A 19,714-nucleotide genomic window follows, 5' to 3' on the forward strand; every position below is an offset into this window, starting at 1 on the left:
TCCAGGCTGTGCCCAGCTGGGTGAGTTCACCAGAGATGAGGACAGGAGTTTGTGGGGGAGGGTTGTCTTTGCAGCCATTTCAACATCAATGTTGAAATCTCCCAAGATAACCATCGTTGTCAGTGAGTTCCTTCGTGAACCCTTTCATCTTTGGTCTGTAAATGAGCATAACATCTGTGTTAGCTTTGGCTCTTGCTTCTATTGTTAGATTAATGAATTTGAATGACCTTGTCTTATCTGAGGCACCCTTCTTGGATTTGATGTTTGCAGAGGAGATGAATGCAGTGCTGTTTGCCTTCTTGTCCTGTCTGGGTCTGTGATGTACCAAGTATCCTGCGGGTGTGCAGGTGACATACCCTGAGTGTCTGTATGTAACTGCAGCCCACCAGCCACACTTGGGTTATACTCCATCTCTTACCATCCTGGGTTATACTGCAGAGTGACTCCAACATATCCCCAGTCCCAGGTTTCCCCCAGAAATGTATTTCCTATACCACCCTGCCCTCTCCTGGACAGTACAAATATTTTAAGTTTATTATTCCTTTAAGGGATTAATATGCCATTTTACTATCTCAAGTAGTTATTCAGACACCCTGATTTAAACACACTGGATTAGATAAAACAGTAAAACAAGGTTATTAACTACAAAGAGAGAGATTTTAAGCGAGTACAAGTAATGAATCATAAAAGTCAGAAATGGTTACAAGAAAAATAAAGATACGACATTTATTAATGCCTAATTTAACAAACTATCATAGATTCAAGCAAAGTTCTTAGATTCACCACATGCTCCAAAAGTCTTACTGACCAAACTCTCAGGTCAAGACCCTTCCCCAGAGTCCAAAGCCTGCTTCCTTTGTCTCTTCAGGTGTAGAGAATGTGATGGGAAAGGAGTGTTTGTCCCTTCTTATGGTTTCAGTCCCCTTCTTGAAAAACATTTCCATCTGAAAATCAGGAGCCAAAGACTTGATGTGGAAGGATTTTCCCTTTTGGTTTTTGTACCTGTTTGAACTTTTTTGTCTTACCTTCCTGCTTGATAACTCTGTTTACTGGTTCAGTGCAAATTAAGCAGAGCACACATTCCTTTGTTTAGTACAGGCCTGTTTGCTGACTTCTCTTGGAGCAGGGCTGTAGGGATTGGAACCTATGTTAACAAAACCCAAAGGTGAAAGTAAGCCAGTACGGTATGGTATGGTGTACCGGTAAGAGCCAGTATGCCATGCCGGACCTGACCGGCTTCCCTAGGCTGGCGCTTTAAAGGGTCCGGGGCTCCCCAGGGGCTCAGGTGGCGCTTTAAAGGGCCTGGGTCCCCCAGCCACAGCCGGAGCCCTGGGGCCTTTAAATCTTGATGTAAAGGGCCAGGGTATTTAAAGGCTCTGCTTCTTCCGGTTGAGGCCACGCCTCTTCCCGTCAAGGCCATGCCCCCCTGCTCAGGACTCCGGAGTACTGGTAAGTCCTTTAAGTTACTTTCACCCCTGACAAAACCATACAGTAGATGTTATAACTTCACATACAATGTTGCCACACATATTTTACCAGGACAGTACTGCCCAGCAAATTATGAGTTTTCAAATGATACCTTAAAAGGCTTCCTTTGTACAAAGATTAAAGGGTGTGAATGCAGGGATGTGATCTGTCCTGAGGGGTTATGTGGGCTATGACCAGCGGTGTATTATCGCCTAGGCCAACAAGGCCCAGGCCCAGGGTGGGTAAATTTGCAGGGGCGAGAAATTTATAATAGCAGCAGTTTTGTAATCACAGCCTCAGTGACGCTGCGATTCTACCAATCATAGAGCATATTGAAACCACCAATGATGGTGCAACACCATTTAGTAAACATACTTGTGAGAATCCTAAACATTAATAATATGACCAGAAGGAAAAAATTAAGCAGTTCTCAGTTCCAAAAAAATGCTGAAAGAAAGAAAGAAAGAAAGAAAGAAAGAAAGAAAGAAAGAAAGAAAGAAAGAAAGAAAGAAAGAAAGGGAAAATGAAATGATAGCAAAAATGCACAAAATAGATTCCTTTGTTGTATCAGTTAGTGCTGACAGTGAAACAGAAAAAATAGTTGAAAGTAGTAGTGAAATAAAAAGTGAAAATATTGGTGTTGATATTGAAAATATTGATGTGATTAAAGTACATATTGAAACTAATGAAGAAATTCTGGCTGCAGTTAGTGTTGAAGAAAATGCTCCAAATACTAGCATATCAGAGACTACCAGGAATCATGTTGATCTGGATATCTTTGACAATACTGCAGAGATTTGCGAATCACATCAATCAAAAATTCAATCTGACATTGAAATATCTACCCTAGGTGACAACCCGGCCCAATGGATATTGAATGATGCTACAATTGAGTATTTATCAACGCATGGTATTAAGCAAAATATCAATAGTGATTTTACTAACTCAGAAAGACAATATACTGATGATAAAATGTATGTTCTAACAAAAAATGTGTTTGAACAACATCTTTTAAATGGTGAAGTAAAGCCACGGCAATATCTTGTATATTCGGAGAGCAAAGGAGCCGTGTCTTGTGCCCCATGTCGATTATTTGGAGGGATCTCTAGTCTGGTGATGAGTGGATATCATGACTGGAAAAACATATCAGCTCAACTACGTGAACATGAAAATTTGACTGAATATAAAATGTGTGTACTGACAATGGTGAAGAGAGGCGAGATATCTGGAAGAATTTATACGAATTTAAAATTTCAAATGGAAGAAGAAATTATTTATTGGCAAAATGTACTGAAGAGGATTGTTGCAGAGGTAAAGAAACTTTCAAGCAGAGGACTTGCATTTAGTGGTAAGATGGAAAAATTTGGATCACCTTATAACGGCAATTACATGATGGCCCTTGAGCTTGTCACAGAATTTGATCCATTTTTAGCAAATCACATTGCACGTTACGGAAACGAAGGTCGAGGTAACATATCTTATCTTTCATCCTATATATGTAATGAATTTATAAAATCGATGGCTTCAAATGTGATCTCAGATATTATTAAAGAAGTAAAAGAAGCCAAATATTTCTCAATAAGCATTGACTCAACTCCCGACATATCTCATGTTGATCAATTGGCTTTTATACTGAGATATGCAAACGATGATGGCATTCCAGTAGAGAGGTTTCTTTGTTTTTTTACCAAATACTGGCCACAAATCAGAACAGTTAGCTGATGCTGTACTTTCAACTGTGAATTGTTATGGGATTAGATATCGCAACTGCTGTGGCCAGTCGTATGACAATGCCACTAACATGTCTGGTGTATATAGCGGGTCGCAAGCAAGAATAAAGAATATAAATCCTTATGCTGTGTATGTGCCTTGCTCTGTGCATTCTTTAAATCTGGTTTGAGTATGTGCAGCAGAAAGTTGTCAAGAAGCATGTTCATTTTTCTCAACTGTCCAACCTCTTTATTCATTATTTTTCTGCCTCTAATCACCGGTGGGAGATTTTACTATCTAATTTGAAGCCAGGCAGTAAAGTAATAAAAAGACTTCCTGAGACTCAATGGTCATCTTGAGTGGAAGCTTGTCACAATTTGAGTGAAAACTGGAATGCTATAATTAAAGCCTTAAATACAATAAAGGAAGATGCTACTGAGAAACCTGTTACATGTAATGAAGCTGCAGGCCTTCAGCGAAAACTTGATCAACTTGAGGCAGCTTTTATGGCTATATTTTGGAGCTCACTCTTGGATCAATTTCATATAACTAGCCAAAAACTGCAAAATGTTAATATTGATATACAGACATTTGTAGAACTCTACAACTCACTAATAGGATACATTAACTCTATACGGGACTTGTTTGATATGTACGAAGAGAAAGCCAAAGAAAAATCTGAAATTGAAGACTACGAATTTGACACAAGGCGAAAAAGAAAGCGTAAACTTCAATCTGATGAGACACGTGAAGGTGAAGTGGAAATATGTGGTAGAGATAAATTTAAAGTAGATACCTTTTTAACAATACTAGACCTTGTATGCACTGAATTAAAACACAGAAGTAATGCATATCAAGAAATTTATGGCAGATTTCAGTTTCTCTCTAACATTAGCAATACTTCAACAACAGATATAACCGTTCACGCTAAAAAATTACAGCTATGCTCGCAAGGAGATTTAGAAGAATCATTCGTGAATGAATGTCTACATTTTTGATCGTATTTGGAAGGTATCAAAATTCCTGAAAATGAAAAGAAGTCAATTTTAAGATATTGCAGCCTTCTTCGAAATTGAAACGTTCATTCAATATATCCAAATATTGATATTGCCTTCCGAATGTTCGTTTGCACACCTGCTGTAAACTGTTCAGCGGAACAATCATTTTCAGCATTAAAAAGGGTGAAAAACTATTTGAGGGCTAATCTCAGTGAAGAAAAATTAAACTCCCTTTCTCTCCTGACGATTGAAAAGGATCTAACAATTTCTCTGGATTACACAGAATTAATTAATAAGTTTGTTGCTCAAAGGTGTAGGCATAAACAAATGTAACTACTTACTACTCACATACTTATATTTCTTTTATTGTATCTACACAAAATAAATATTTGATATACACCGGACCCCTGCTTGAACGCAGGGTTTTGGATCCATGCGCAGTCCCGCACTATAAGCGATATTGCGCTATACAGACGCACGTTCAAGCGGGGTCCGCTGTACTTGTAATTTTATTTATAATAAAACTTGTAAATGTTCAATTATTTTAATGATATTTAAATTCATTTTAGTTCAAACGAATTTGTAAAAAAAATAAAACAAGTTCATAAGGGGCCGGGGGTGGCAATTATTTCAGGGAGTTCAGCCTCCCGCCTACCTCGTGTCCTGTAGTGTATGCCCCTCGCAGCATTGGTTGGGTAGCTGGTGGCACACAGACAGTTCTTTGACGCTAGTTCGATGCATTGCCACCACACTGATCTGTGCTCTGACAGTATGATCTGGGCACCAAGGTAGCAGTTAGGGAAGCAGATCCTTGCACCTCCCTCCCAGAAGGTAACACACAGGGCTTCTTACCAGCACTAGCCCCACATGGGGCAACCTGGGACAGTCCTAACAGGGCCCATGCTGATTCGTTCCCTAGGGAGGAATTCTGTGAAATATTCCGGGCCAAAGAGAAGACGACAGGAAAGCTCTACACGTGCAAGAAGTTCCTGAAGAGAGATGGGCGGAAGGTGCGGAAGGCGGCCAAGAATGAGATCATCATCCTCAAAATGTGAGTCACTGTACCTTCCCATCCTGGGGTTTGAGCGTGAAGCTCTCAGCATTAACGGCATGAGTCACTGCTGCATATACTACAGGAGTAACTCTGTTAGCTGGCAGCTGTAATAGACTCTTATCCTCTTCTGCGGACCAGCCAGTAGAGGGGGACAAATGTACCAGTGGGAGCTACGTCTGCTGAAGCCATGACACAACCTGACCAGGCTCTGCTAACCCGGTCTCCTTCTAACGGGGCCCCTGCTCAGGGCATTCCTGCTGACAACTGGGCCTCTTCTACATGTAACTGCACTTGTCCATCTGTGGGCCCCCAATGTCACCTGCTTTGATGCTGGGAGGGCTGGGTAGGGCAGCCCCACGGCACCTTTTGTTGTGCCTCTGGTCCCTTGGGCCAGGCTGGCTTAGCACTACATCTTGCTCACAAGCTGACCTCTGTGCGTGACCATTGCCAACTTATAGAAGAGCCCTTCCTTCTTGGGACAAGCACACAGTACCCTTTGCCAGTCAATGGGTACTCTTTGCCTCCCCCACTGCAGGCAATATAGCAGGGACTGAGAGGGGAGACAGGGTGTATCTTACAGCGGGGAGATGAGGCTAGACACAGAGGGTAGCCTGAGTTGCCCCTGCCCATGTGGCTATGTGGCCAGGCGAAACCAGTGCTCCCCTCCCTTGGGTGCTGGCAGTCAGCTTCATCCCCACGCCACCTTCTTGTATGTGCATGTTGGCCAGCCCCAGCTCCCCAGCAGGCATGGCCAGGCCTGGTGCGAGGCTCTGGGTTGGGTTAATGTGGGCACAGAGGGGAAGGTCTGACCTAGGCCTCCAGCCACTCCGAGGCAGAGTCCAGCTGGTGCGTCAGCCCCCAAGCCAGCCTGACTCAGAGGTGGGGGTACCAGGGGGCCCTGGCAGAGTTTGGGGCTGCGGTGGGATCCCTGGCCCCCACCCACCAGTCTCCGTCCTGCTGCTGGGTGGGTGGGGCCACCCTCCCTCTCAACCAATCACGCAGCCTCTGTGCCTGCAGGTCCTCCCCCTCCTCCAATGGGAGACCCTGAGGGACTGTGGGAGGAGCCAAAGGAAAGGGTGCTGAGCAGCTGCTAGAGGGAGCCGGCCACAACTGAGCAAGGGATCTTGCCCAGCCTGTACGGCGCTAGACGCTCTCCCTGCCCTGTCCACTCTGTCGTACCCAGCTCTTCCGCGGCTTGGCCTCCCCAGCCTTCTTTCCCCTCTGACCTGCACGGCTCCCCCAAGAGCCTCCAGTGCCTGCCCTGCCTTAGTGGGAGCAGAGCAGGGGGCAGAGTCTCTGTGTCCTGGCACAGGCAGGTACCCCAGGGACATGGTGCCGCGCTGGGCAGAGTCCGCTAACCCCATGTTCTCTCGGTCTGTGCTCCCAGGGTGAAGCACCCCAACATCCTGCAGTTGGTGGATGTGTACGTCACCCGCAAAGAGTACTTCATCTTCCTGGAACTGTAAGTCAGTGCTGCCTGGTACCCGGCAGCTGCGAGATTGGCCCCAGCCGGCTCTGACAGGGCCCCTGCCCCTCCCCAGAGAGACCCTGGCTCTGGGGTCCCAGAGGGAGCTTGCTATGGCTGTAACCACTCCATGGCTGCTCCCCAGGCATGTGTCTGGGGCAGCCACACCAGACACCCCTCTAGGTAATTCCCAGAAGCCTCTTCCTCCTTCTGGGAGGCTCTGTATCCATGCAGATCTGCCCCACAAAGCTGGCCTGGGTCCCCTCCTGAGCTTGCTCTTGCCCCTGCCCCATGGCCAGATGCTGCTCTCATTAGCAGGTCAGCCTAGAGGCAGCTCCCGCTTAGAATTGCCGCTCAGCTCTGAGTCAAGGACTGGTCATGTGCCACAGCCAGGGCAGCTTATGGCTGGCAGCACAGGGCTTGTTGATCTCCATGTACAGAGGGCTGGAGCTCTCAATTAACACAGGTCTGGGACCCTTCTTTATCCCACGGGCAATACAGGAGAAAGAACCATGCTGGGAAGGTCAGGGGATCTGTGGTGACTCTGTGGAGGCTGATTCATGTTCCTCACCAGATTCAGCTGCAGCCTGCTGTAGGGAGCTGTCAGGAATGCTCAAGCCCCCGCTGTGAGCGTGCTTCTTGGGTAGGCGTGGCTTGGCCAACTTCACTGAAACTCAACAGCAGGCACCTGGGGGGTTCAGCTGAGCACCCAGAAATGCAGGGGCTGCTCCATAGCATTACCTGCAGCTCTAAGATCTGGCACTCTGATGAAATGCACGCTGTGTCCTGCCTCTGGCTGGGCTGGATCTCTGGACAGCTCCTCTTCCCTTGCCATGCTTCCTGCCTTTCCTAACCAAGCCTAGGACCCAGCTGCCTCTGCAGCCTAGGGCAGCTGCTGTTGATGGATGGGGAAGGTTCTGAGACCCTGCAGTATCTGGGGTGCTCATGTGAGTCTTGGAGTGTTCCAGCCATAGCTTGGGGGGTGTTGGGTACAAGGCCTGCCCCTCGGGGCAAAGGCCTGACCTTGCTGCTCTCTCAGGTATGGGCTTTGTCCCCCCACTGCAGGGCCACAGGCCGGGAGGTGTTTGACTGGATCCTGGATCAGGGTTATTACTCTGAACGGGACACCAGCAATGTCATCCGACAAGTGCTGGAGGCTGTCGCCTACCTGCATTCACTCAAGATTGTGCACAGGAACCTCAAGGTCAGTCGGCCAGCTCCCCCACTGGTCTGCATGCGCCGGGACGGTCTGTTACCTTCAGGCCCCATCTGCCCTCGCAGCCCCCAGCCATCACAAGCAATTGAGCTCTAATGTGGCTCCCCACTCTCATTCCTCTCCAGGGGACTTGGCTCGGGGGGGGGGGGGCACCTTACTGTGCTCCCCAGTAGGTGCTGCTCAGCCCCATAGCCTGGCTCCCTGCTACAGGCTGGTTGGTGGCTCCCTGGCCTGGTGTGCCCTGCAGTGTAGCTTCTCTATATGGCAAATGGCCTCTTCTCTGAGCCATTCTCCCCTGGGGCAGGATGGGGTGCTGGCTGATCCACAGAGCCCTGGGTGAGATGCACCTTGGTGCCCAGGGAGCATTATCAGGTCCTGGTGGGCATGAGGCACAAACACCCCCACCCCAAACACACACACACACACACAGCAGTGTGCCATCCCTGGGCTGGGTTGTGCTCTCTCCTTCCACTCCTGCCTTTCTTTTGGCATGGGGACCTGCAGCTGGAGAACCTAGTGTATTACAACCGCCTGAAGAACTCCAAGATCGTAATCAGTGACTTCCACCTGGCAAAGCTAGAGAACGGCCTCATCAAGGAGCCCTGTGGCACCCCAGAGTATCTAGGTAAGAAACAGCGAGGTGGGCATCAGGGTGCATTTGGCAAGGGGCAGCAAGGGACAGGCTAGGCAAGAGAGGGCACAAAAATGAAATATTTCTGCTCAAAAACCAAGGGTGAGCCAGAGTGAGAAGCTGCCCCCAGAGCCTGTTCCAGGGGCTCAGTAATCTAGGCCAGTCCTCCCCATGCCACCCTACCATCCCTGGCCCAGGGGCTGCCCCAGAGTCCCTTCCAAGGGCTCAGGAATAGTTAAAGGCTGGCTTGTGCCCTGAAGCATGAGTGCTGAGGTCCCTTCCAGCCTTTTGCTTCTCCCACCCAAGGGCAGAATTTCTGACCTGGGAGTGGTGGCCAAATGGGATCCATGCACATTGTCCTGAGCTCTTTCTCACTTGCCTGCCCCCTTCCTTCTCCACAACCCTCCTACCAGCATGCTCAGCCCAGGATTGCTCCAGCCGGGCCTCCTTTCACATGCCATCCTGTACCCTCTGCAGCTGTTCTGGCCCCTTTGCCCTCCTCCAGGGGGAAGTCACATGCACACAGGGTCTTCCTGGGCATGGCACTGGCAGGGGTTTTCTCCCTGCAAAGATCTGAGCTCCCTGTCCTCGAGAGAAGAGGTTCCCACTGTCTGCAGAGAGCATGGGCACAGTAACTCGGGAGCACTGATGTCCGCTCAGAAAGCGGGTGACTGCCCACAAAGAAGAGCAAGGCCAGAGCCCTCCAGGAGCTAAGACCACTGGGGATGATCAGGTGAATTCACTCAGGTTGTAACACCTGCAGAGAGCTTCCCCTACCGGGATAGAGGCTCACACCAGATTCTCCAGGGACCAAGAGACACAAGAGGGGTTTTGGTTAAATAGCCTGAGTTACACTGGACCCAGAGTCTTCCTTCTGATGCCACTAACAGGCAGGACTGCTGGTCTATGGCAGACCCTGATCCTTAGCTAGGGCTGGAAGGACTTTGGCTCACTGAGGCCCCACACCACTGTGGGCGTGTTCTGAGCAAAGGGTGTTATGAACTGGAAAGCACAAGAAAATTCCATGATGGCGTTCGAAGGGCCGCTCACCTGCCCAAGCCCATGCTGGAGCTGGTGGACCGCTGGTAAGCTTAGTAGCTCGCGTGTAGGTTCTTTTCCTCTCTGTGGTGCTTTTCCCTCAATAATCAATGGGTTTGCTTCACAAGGGCCAGGCGGTACCATCACCATGGCAGTTATACTGTGTACCAGCTTGGGGAGAGGAGTGAGGCAGGCCTGCTAAGGCAGCCTGTCTTTTTCTGGGGAGGACACAATGTAGGCAGAGAGTCAAACAGCTTGGAAATGCCCCAGTGAGAAGGGAGAAACATGGGTCTCCACCCAAGAGAGGTGATGGCAGGGGAACCGGGAGCTGAGGCTGGGTGTCCATGCTAGCCCACAGAGGGGGAGTCCAGCACAGCCTCACAGCCAGAGAGAATCTTCCAGGGCCAGGAAGCTTGCTGCCAGCTGCAGTGCAGACATGCCCAAGGTGAGGCCCAAAATGGCAGGTGGAAGGGAGCAGGGAAATGAGAAGTAGCCCTAACTAGCCAGATCCTGACTGGCCCTTGCACCACTGCTGACATGGGAATGTCCAAGGTGGGGGCTGCTGTGTGTAATGGGCTGAGCACCCGCCAGCAGCTCTGCACAGGGCACCGGGGCCTGTGGAGAGCCCAAGACGGAGCTCCTGCCACTGCCTGGGCATGGGGCTCACCTTGCTGTTGGGCCGTTGCAGCTCCAGAGGTGGTGGGACGCCAGCGGTATGGAAGGCCTGTGGACTGCTGGGCTATCGGTGTCATCATGTACATCTTGTAAGTATGGGGAGGGGAACACAGACTGGGGTCCTGGAGTTCTGAGCCTGGCTTGCAGGCTAGCTGAGGATGGGGCCAGCCAGAGACTGGGCCAGGGAGCAGAAGTTAGGCTTGTGGAGGGGATGGTAGTTGGAGAGATGAGTATTGGGTGGAGACAGAGGCTGGGCCAGGAAGCTGATATTGGGGGGACAGGGATGATGGACTGGGCTGTAGAGTCAAGGACATGGTGCAGAGGTGACAGCCAGAGACCACATCCAGGAAACTACCTGAGAGAGTGAGTCAACAACCTGGACCCAGGGAAGAGGGCTAGAGACCAAAGGGGTTCTGGGGAAGGGGGCCAGAGACCACCCCCAGATCCCAGGGAGGGGAGCTGGAAGGGCCCCAGGGAAGGGGGCTTGAGACCAAGGGGCAGTGATGGGGTAAATGGAGCCAAGGTGTAGTGAGTGCTGGGTCAGGCCAGGCATGTTCACCGCCCCGACGTTCTCGCCCCATGCAGGCTGTCGGGGAACCCACCCTTTTATGAGGAGGTGGAAGAGGACGACTACGAGAACCATGATAAGAATCTCTTCCGCAAGATCCTGGCCGGGGACTATGAATTTGACCCGCCTTACTGGGATGAGATCTCCCAGGCGGGTGAGGCTCGCTCGCCTGAGGGCACTGCTAGGCACCTGGCTCCAGAACCTGCGTGATGCTCGCTCAGAGTCCCACTCGCAAACCCAGCCCTGAGAGCCAATGGAACGGAGGAGCCCATGTAGGCGAGCTTCGCCCCCACTGCAGGGACCCCATACACTCCTACCATCCCTTGACAGACCACTCAGTGGGAGAGAGGAAAACAACCGTTCCTGCCAGTCCTGCTCTATGGCAACCCCAACCCAGTCCTCGTCACCTCCCCTCCCACCCCGACCCCGCCCTGTTCTACAGAATTGCAACTCATCCTTGACCCACCCCCACCAGTGCTCTTCTACAGGATCCTAACCCCATCCTCGAAAGCCCCCCCCACCAGTCCTGTTCTGTGGAACGCCAGCCAACCCCATCCTCATCCCGCCCCCATCAGCCCTGTTATATGGCACCCCAACGCCATCCTCATTCCACATCCCACACCAGTGCTGTTCTGTGGGACCATAACCACATCTGCGTCCTGCCCCCGCCAGCCCTGTTCTACAGGAACTGCAACCCTGTCATCATCCCACCCCCACCAGTCCTGTTCTGTGGAACCCCAATCCCGTCCTCTTCCTGGCCAGCCCTCTTCTACGGGGTCCTAACTCCATCCTCATCCCGCCCCCGCCAGTCCTGTTCTATGGGGACACCATCCCCTCCCCCTCCTCAGCCAGACCCGTGGGGGTTAGTGACTGTACAGGGAGTGCTGTCCCTGGAGTGGAGGGGTGGGGGGGCGGATGCAGGGCACAGCGGGATGGGGCCTGCTCCAGGAGTGAAGGCCCAGTCCCCATCCCAGGCTGCCCAGTGGGAGAGGAATCAGATAAGAGCTGTCTGAGCAGCCTGTGCAAGCCTGGTCCCTGGGGAAAGCAGTGACCAGCAATGGCAGGCGCATGCTCCCTGCCCTGCACAGATCTTTCCTGGTGACCGGTTGGTAGAGCCCCCTGCCACCCTTTCCTCCAGCAGAACCGCTAGCCACAGAGGGCTTTGGGCTCCTTCGTTCCTCTCCATTCCCTGCCAGACCCACCTCCTCTTCGGATGAGAACAGGGAGCTTGAGCGTCCACTACCACCATCCCCTTTCGAGCCGTGCCCCAGCACATGCCCGGCCTGAGCACTAAGCACCTTCTTCCCACTTGCTATCTCTGCAGCTAAGGAGCTGGTGACCCGTCTGATGGAGGTGGACCAGGACCAGAGGATCACAGCTGAAGAAGCCATCTCCCACGAGTGGTAAGGCAGCGCTGGTGACTCCAGGTGAGGGGCCTTCTGGCAGGAGGACCCTGGAGGGATGGAGGGGACACTGACTAGTATCGTGAGAGTTGGGAGGGACATGAGACCCCAGCTCCACTTACTGGTGCCAGGGGAAGGGCCAGGTGCAGGCGGAGGTTGTGAGGGCTGAGTGGGTGGAGCGCCCCACGGGCTCCCAGGCTTAAGGGGGGAAGCAGAGTGTGGGTGCATGGGGCTGGGAGGGCAGCTGGTCATTGACGTGTGTTTCCGCTTCCAGGATTTCTGGCAACGCCGCCTCCGATAAGAACATCAAGGATGGTGTCTGCGCTCAAATTGAGAAGAACTTTGCCAGAGCGAAGTGGAAGGTACATAGCCCTCGCCCCATGCTCAGATGCTTCCACCTGTGGGGAGCCCTGAGCAGAGCAGATAGGAGATCTCAGCCTCCCCCTGCACCATGTTCTCCACAGTCAGGGTAGGAAGGGTGATCTGGGGGTAGGGAACTGGCCTGGGATTGCACAGATCAGCAGTCAGTTCCCAGCTGAGCAACCGACTCCTTGGGCCAGTCACTGAACCTACCCTGGGTCTCAGTCAAACAGCTTGGAAATGCCCCAGTGAGAAGGGAGAAACATGGGTCTCCACCCAAGAGAGGTGACGGCAGGGGAACCGGGAGCTGAGGCATTTTCAGGGTGTGGTGTGGAGGGAGGATCTCACAATGACGGGTGCAGAGAAGACAGGAGGGCCAGGTGAATACCGAGACAGGGAGATCTCTGGTGTCCTGCTCTCAGGCAGGGCTAGGAAACCACCTGTCAGCAGGCAAAGCTGCTCCCGCTGCGGCCTCAGCCCCTCTGCTGCAACTGTCCGGGGAGCTGCCAGGAAGGGATCCGTCAGGTGAAGGGCCCCAGAGGAAGGCAGGGGATTAGTATGGCCAGAGGGGGCTTGAACTGGGCGTTTCGAGACCCAGTTGCCATTGGGTTTCTTTCTTGTTTAATCTTCACTCTGTATTTCCTGGCTTTGTAATGCTCAGGTCTCACATCAGGGGTCTCAAACATACGACCAGCAGAGTTATTTCCTGCGGCCGCCAAGTTCCCCTTGTCCACCGTCTCCCCCCCTCAGCGCTCTGCATCCCAATTCCTCTGCCTTCCTCCAGGTGCTTCCCAAAACAGCCAAACAGCTGTTTGGTGGCACTTAGCACTTTACAGGAGGGAGGGGGGAGGAGCGGGGACCCGCACACTCAGGGGAGGAGGCAGGGATTTGGGGAAGGGGTTGGAATAGGGGAAGGAGGGGGCGGAGTTGGGGTGGGGACTTTGGGGAAGGGGTTGGAATGGGGGCAGGGAAGGGATGGGAAGAGGCGGGGCAGGGGTGAGGCCTTATGGAAGGGGTGGAGTGGCAGCGGGGCCGGGGGCAGCGGCGGGAGGGGTATCAGTGGTCGGCCCTCAGGCCAATGTACTAGTTCTCATGTGGCCCTTGTGGTGATTTGAATTTGAGATCCCTGTCTCACACAAACTCTCTGATAGCAAGGTCCTGCCATAGCCAGCATTGGACACGGCCTCAGTTTCTCTAGAGTTTCAGTCAGTCACTGACTCCCAGTGCTGGCCCATCATTGCAGTGACCTAACCCTCTGGAGAAGTCTGAAAGAGCTACCCCTTCTGGGGTAATCAGAGTCTGTCCATTGTCCCCTTAACAGCAGGGGTCACTGCACCTCCCCCCCACACACACACACAAGGCAGCAGCCTAGGGAGAATCTGTGCCCACCCCCTGCTGAGGGTATCCAAAGCCCTAACAACTGGGCTGTCAACCCCCTTAGTCCAAACTACCCTGTGTCCATCTCAGAACCACTCCCTATGCTCCCACTCACCCCTGGCCGGCCAGGGCTGCTGTCCTTGGGATCTTCTCTAGTCTGCCTGGATCACAGGCCTGTACCTCTCCTCCACCTGGGAGGGCAAGCCAGGTTTGGCCCAGCTGAGCCCTATCCTCCTTAAAGGGCCAGCTCACCCTAGGGCACCTCCCCAAGCAGAGCGTTGACCCCAAAAGGAGCTCCACAAAGTCCACTAAGGGCTTCACTGTTGCTATTGATTTGCATGGTTGGCGCCCCGGTACTGTGGTGATGGGCGGCTGTATACAAGCCCAAGGCAAACAGGCAGTATGACACCATATAATTCTGGGGTAACTGTAGCATCCCCATAATGTCTGTTCCCTTTGAGACCTGGTCTACACTTAAAATGTAGCAGTGCTAAGAGGTGTGAAAAAATTCACCTCCAAGGGCTGTAGCTAAGCCTACCCAACCCCCCAGCGTAGACCCTTCCATTAACCTGGCTACCACTGCCTGGGGAAGCTAGTTCCCTGCAGCAAGGGAAGAACCCTTTCCATCGACGGAGGAAGTGTCTACACTAGGTTTCAGAGTAGCAGCCATGTTAGTCTGTATTCGCAAAAAGAAAAGGAGTACTTGTGGCACCTTAGAGACTAACAAATTTGCCTCTAAGGTGCCACAAGTACTCCTTTTCTTTTTGCAAATACAGACTAACACAGCTGCTATGCTGAAACCTGTCATTATGCAAGGCACTGAATTTAGCCGTATGGAGTGGAAATCTATTAAAAATTTGTTAGTCTCTAAGGTGCCATAAGTACTCCTTTTCTTTTTGTCTACACTAGGGCACTCAGTGGCGGTGCTGCAGCTGTACCACTGGAGCACTCATGGTGTATCCATCCCCTGAGTCACTGGTCATACAGTCTGGCTCTCACCCCTGCACGCTGCATTTGTCTGGGGAGCTGCAGGTCAGGGAAGGCTGGGGGCAGACAGAGGGGCACGGAGCAGTGGGCAGGATGGAGGAGGAGGTGGGAGCTCAGTGTGGGGGCAGAGGGCCAGTCAGCAATGGTGAAAGACCACCCATGCCGTAGTGACCGACGGGATTCCTCCCCTCCCTGCAGAAAGCCGTGCGAGTGACCACGCTCATGAAGCGGCTCCGTGCACCTGAGCAGGCTGAGCCGGCAAAGCCGACTCTGCCAGCTGCCGCCATGCCGGACAGTGCCACCTTGCAAGTCCCCGCCACCGCCATGCAGCCTGTGGCCGTCGCCGCACCCGACAGCACTGCCCCAACAGCGGGAGCCCCAACTACGTGTAACGGAGAAGAAGCCACTGCCCCCAGTGCCACCCCTGAGGCCTGGACCGAGGAGACCGGCTGAACAGGAGGGACGGGGTGGGGAAGTACTGGATCTCTCATTGTACATAGTCGCTGGCATGGTATCCAAACCTCCCTGGCTCTCTGTCTGTCTCTGCTATGTGTCTGTCTGTCTGACTCTGTCTATCCCCAGCTGGGCCACTGCAGAGAGCTTCCATTTTCTATGTTCCTGAGCCTGGAGCGACCCAATAGGCCCAGTTGGACAGAGGCAGAAGCAGAGCCCCTTGCATGGAGTTTTCTCTCTCTCCCTTTGCTTTTCTTTTCTCTGTCTCCTTTGGTGGCTTTGTGGGTTTCCTTTCCTCACTGGAGGCTGCTCTCTGAGTCTGCCCACTCACTGACCTACCTGATCCCCCATCACTAGGCCAAGCGAGAGGAAGCCAGGACATCAGGATCAAACACAACTACCCTCCTGAGTTCCAGATCCAATTGGGAGCCTGGGCACAGATCCAATTGAGTCCATACCCAGCACTTGTGTGTGTGTGCATTTACATACAGCTGCATGTATGTGCTGTGTGTCCATTGCAGCGTATGTGTCTCCAGACATGGGGTGTTTGTGTGGGTGTCCATATGAATTAGTGTGTGTCTGGGTGTCTGTGATTATACATTGGTGTGTGTGTATGGGTCTCTGGGTGGGTAGGTGTGTCCATATGTGTATCCATGGGTGAACAAGTGTGCGTTTATTGGGTGCATTCACCTGGGAGTGGGGAGAGAGGCAAACCCGAGCCATTTAGGGAAGGATTTGAGCACCATTCTGGAGAGCAGCAGCTGAGCTGAGCTGGCTGGAGGGGTGGGATGACAAGGAGGTGGGGAGAGCTTGAGATTCAAGTGGCCTAGGACAGGGATGCTGCACTTAGATCCTAAATAAAGCTTCCCATGCAATTGCTGGTACCAATGGGACTCCCCCTCTCATGCCCACAGGTTCCTGTTGAATCATAGAAGATTAGAGTTGGAAGAGACCTTGAGAGGTCATCTAGTCCAACCCCCTGCAGGACCAACCCCAACTAAATCTTCACAGTCAGGGTTTTGTCAAGACAGACCTTAAAAACCTCTAAGGATGGAGATTCCACCACCTCCCTAGATAACCCAGTCCAGTCCTTCAACACCTTCACTGAGCTTGCTTGGAGCTTTGGGTGATGTACAGAGAGCAATTGGCCTGGGTGTCCCTCCTCCCTGCTGTAATGGTGGCATCTGGCCCCATGGACTGCAGACCTGCTTTCCTCCCCATGGGTGAGGGAGACGCCTGAGCACCAGCGCTGCCTCACCCTGGCCAAAAGAAAAGAAGTACTTGTGGCACCTTAGAGACTAACAAATTTATTAGAGCATAAGCTTTCGTGAGCTACAGCTCACTTCATCGGATGCATCCGATGAAGTGAGCTGTAGCTCACAAAAGCTTATGCTCTAATAAATTTGTTAGTCTCTAAGGTGCCACAAGTACTCCTTTTCTTTTTGCAAATACAGACTAACACGGCTGCTACTCTGAAACCTGTCATCCTGGCCAGTAAGCACTGGGGATGTCCTGCATCTCCCTAGTCTGCATCCACAGCAGGCTCCAGAAGGGGCTGGATTCATGTGGGGGTGAGACACATGGGCCCTACACTCTGCTTCACTGCTTTAGAGCCTGAACCCAAGGCAGATACAGACCAGACTCTACTCACTCACAGTGGCATCCTCCCAGCGTGACACTTTTGATCTCTGCTGCCACCACAGGCTCACTGGTGTCACTGACAGCAATGGTCCTGCTGCCAGGAGCTGTGGGCACCAGGGATGCCTGTGGTGGCTCAATGTGTGGGGGAGCCCACCATTTGTGCATCACGGCCACTGGAGCAGCCCTGGGAGGAACAAGGGGGCTGCTGGGAATGTCCGGGGGGCTACTGGGAATGTCCGAGGGGCTGCAGACCCCTCACAAGAGGTGCCTCTGTAGCTGTCCAGTGGCCATCACAAACTCCGCATGGCCAGGGACTAGAACCGCAGCCCTGCTGAGAGTTGGCCCCCAATCCCTGTGTGTGCTGATCCAAAGGCGTGCGGGAGCTTTGGGTTGGCCTGTCGGAACAAGGGGAGCAGGGAGAGGTTGGGGATTGACTCATTGCCAAAGCACTGTCCTATGCCTCTTTCTACAAGAACAACTTTGCCATTGTCCAAGCTGATTGTGGTGTTTGAAGCCCATGTGTGACAGCACACAGCATGTCTATGGGAGCAGTATGGTGTGCGCGTGAGACTTACATGGCACAGCTCTGGTCTCGGCTTTGGACGTATGAGATTAAGCCCCTGCTGGATGTGTTTATGGAGACTCTGGGGGTGGGAGTGGTGTATATACGTATATACTTTCGTTGTGTGGATGTGCATACATAGTGACCCGCGTGTGCCCTGTTCAGCACTGTGTAGTCTTGTTTCCTCCAAGAGGCTTAACCTGGGGCACATAGAGGCTCTGTACTGTGGAGGCCGAGGCTTGGGCCCATCCAGTCCGAGCGGGGCTTTCCTGACTGTAGCGCTGGACAGTGGCCCCTTGCAGAGTTGTGTTCCCTTGCCCCAACCCTGAACTGACAGTTTGCAGAACTAGGGCTGGCCTTAGGGAAAATGGTGCCCTGGTGAACTTGTATTTTGGCACCCTGGTCCCTGCTGCCTCCTCAGGCCCCTAACCCATCCTCCCAGAGCCCTTCTGCCTCCCCCAGCCCCCCATTGCCCCTGGATCAGCAGCTAGCAGTGCACATTTTACCATTTTAGGGTGGGGGTGAGCACTGATTGGACAGTAAGGTTCAATCAGGATAGCCTGATACAAATGTGGCCTCTGGAACAGAGTGGATCCAAGGCGATAAGATGTTTGGCATGTGGCTTATTGAGCCACTCTTCTGCTCCTACCCCTGATTGTGCTCCTCCCCCATTGCCCTGAGCTCCCTTCCGTGGCCTTGCATCCCAGCCCTGCCCCACTCCTTGTCTCTTTCCCATGGCGCCCCCCGCCCTTCACCCACAGCGCCCACCCATAAGGCTGACCCTGTGCAGAACTGTAGCAGCAGAGGGCTTTGTCCTCTTGGGGAGCACATGGTCTGCTCCGGTCTCCAGGCCCATTATAGTGCCCACCCCATGGAGCCAGCCCTGCCCAAGGAGACTTACTCTGGGCTTGCCTTGTGCTGGGCTGTTTGGGCATATGGCAGTGGAAAGGGATTGGGTTTAGTTGCTAGTAAGCAGAGTCTGGGATCCTACTCTAGCACGAGAAGATTTTCCTTGTTTCCTGAGTCATTGCCCATTGGCAAAAATGTGTTTTACAGCTAAATGTTCTAGAGCACTCTGCACTTGTGAAGGTTCTAGATCATCCTAGAGGAGAGCTCCTGACAGCTCTAGGGCATCTCAGGCATCCAACTTGTGACAGTCTTGTCCTAGATCACATCATATGCTTGCCAATAAGTGATCTAGATTGCCACCACCCTGTTGAGGTTCTAGAGTATCCAGTGTGAAACCTTATAGGGGCTATAGCAGAGGTGGGCAAACTACAGCAGTCCTGCCTGGCCCCTGAGCTCCCAGCTGGGGAGGCTAGTCCCTGTCCCCTCCCCTGCTGTCCCCTGTCCACCTCCCAGGCTTTCCAATAAGCCTGTCCTGCCGCTCTGAGCGGCATGGTAAGGGGGCGGGGGGAGGGGGTTGGATAAGGGGCAGGAGGTCCCGGGGGGCAGTCAGGGGATGGGGGGCGGTTGGGGGGGCGGTCAGGAGACCGGGAGCAGGGGGGGGTTGGATGGGGGAGTCCCAGGGGGTTGGGGGATCCTGAGGGGAGGGACAGGGAGTAGGGGGGGGTTGGATAAGGGGTATGGTCCTGGGGGGGTAGTTAGGGACGGGGGTCCCGGGACAGGGTGGTCGGGACAAGGGTCCCCGGGGGCCTGTCAGGGTGCGGGGATGTGGATAAGGGTCGGGGTAGTCAGGGGACAGGGAACAGAGGGGATTGGGACCGGGGGGGGCGGTTAGGGGTGGGAGGGGTCCCGGGAGGGGGCAGTCGGGACAAGGAGCAGGGGGGTTGGATGGCTTGGGAGGTCTGAGGGGGGCAGGAAGTGGGAGGGAGCAGATGGGGGCAGGGGCCAGGCTTCCCTACCTGGCCCTCCATACCATTTTGCAACCCCGATGGGGCCATCAGGCCAAAAATTTTGCCCGGCCCTGGGCTATAGAGTGCTCCAGAAATATTGCATTCTGGTGGAATGCACAGTCTAGAGCTTGGATCAGGATCTGTCCCACCCCCGCCCCAGTTTAGGGTGCAGCCTTATCTAGTGCTCTAGTGAATGAGCCATTGGGTGCTGGTTAGATGCCACTCCACCATGTGGTCCCAGCTGTGGGAGCCT

At 52.9% G+C, this 19,714-nt stretch overlaps 1 protein-coding gene and 1 long non-coding RNA gene across 3 annotated transcripts in view; one reads left to right on the forward strand and one right to left on the reverse strand.

Moving 5' to 3' along the window:
- The window catches only part of CAMKV (CaM kinase like vesicle associated), a 47,906-nt gene extending 29,754 nt beyond the window's left edge, over window positions 1-18,152 (forward strand). The window contains exons 3-12 of one of the 2 annotated variants that reach the window (XR_006282596.1): window positions 5,095-5,226; window positions 6,617-6,691; window positions 7,760-7,898; window positions 8,415-8,535; window positions 10,268-10,343; window positions 10,840-10,976; window positions 12,147-12,225; window positions 12,500-12,587; window positions 15,148-16,005; window positions 16,036-18,152. Coding sequence is in view for 1 of the 2 variants with exons in the window: in XM_038411651.2 (XP_038267579.1) it covers window positions 5,095-5,226; window positions 6,617-6,691; window positions 7,760-7,898; window positions 8,415-8,535; window positions 10,268-10,343; window positions 10,840-10,976; window positions 12,147-12,225; window positions 12,500-12,587; window positions 15,148-15,402 (1,102 nt within the window). In the remaining variant the exon portion in view is untranslated. Of the gene's footprint in view, window positions 1-5,094; window positions 5,227-6,616; window positions 6,692-7,759; window positions 7,899-8,414; window positions 8,536-10,267; window positions 10,344-10,839; window positions 10,977-12,146; window positions 12,226-12,499; window positions 12,588-15,147 lie in introns of both variants that reach the window. The other variant, XM_038411651.2, reaches the window with a different exon arrangement.
- The window catches only part of LOC122460949, a 526,129-nt gene that overhangs the window by 237,513 nt on the left and 268,902 nt on the right, over window positions 1-19,714 (reverse strand). The window lies entirely within an intron of this gene.

Source organism: Dermochelys coriacea, chromosome 7 (genome assembly GCF_009764565.3).
Source record: "Dermochelys coriacea isolate rDerCor1 chromosome 7, rDerCor1.pri.v4, whole genome shotgun sequence".
NCBI lineage: Eukaryota > Metazoa > Chordata > Testudines > Dermochelyidae > Dermochelys > Dermochelys coriacea.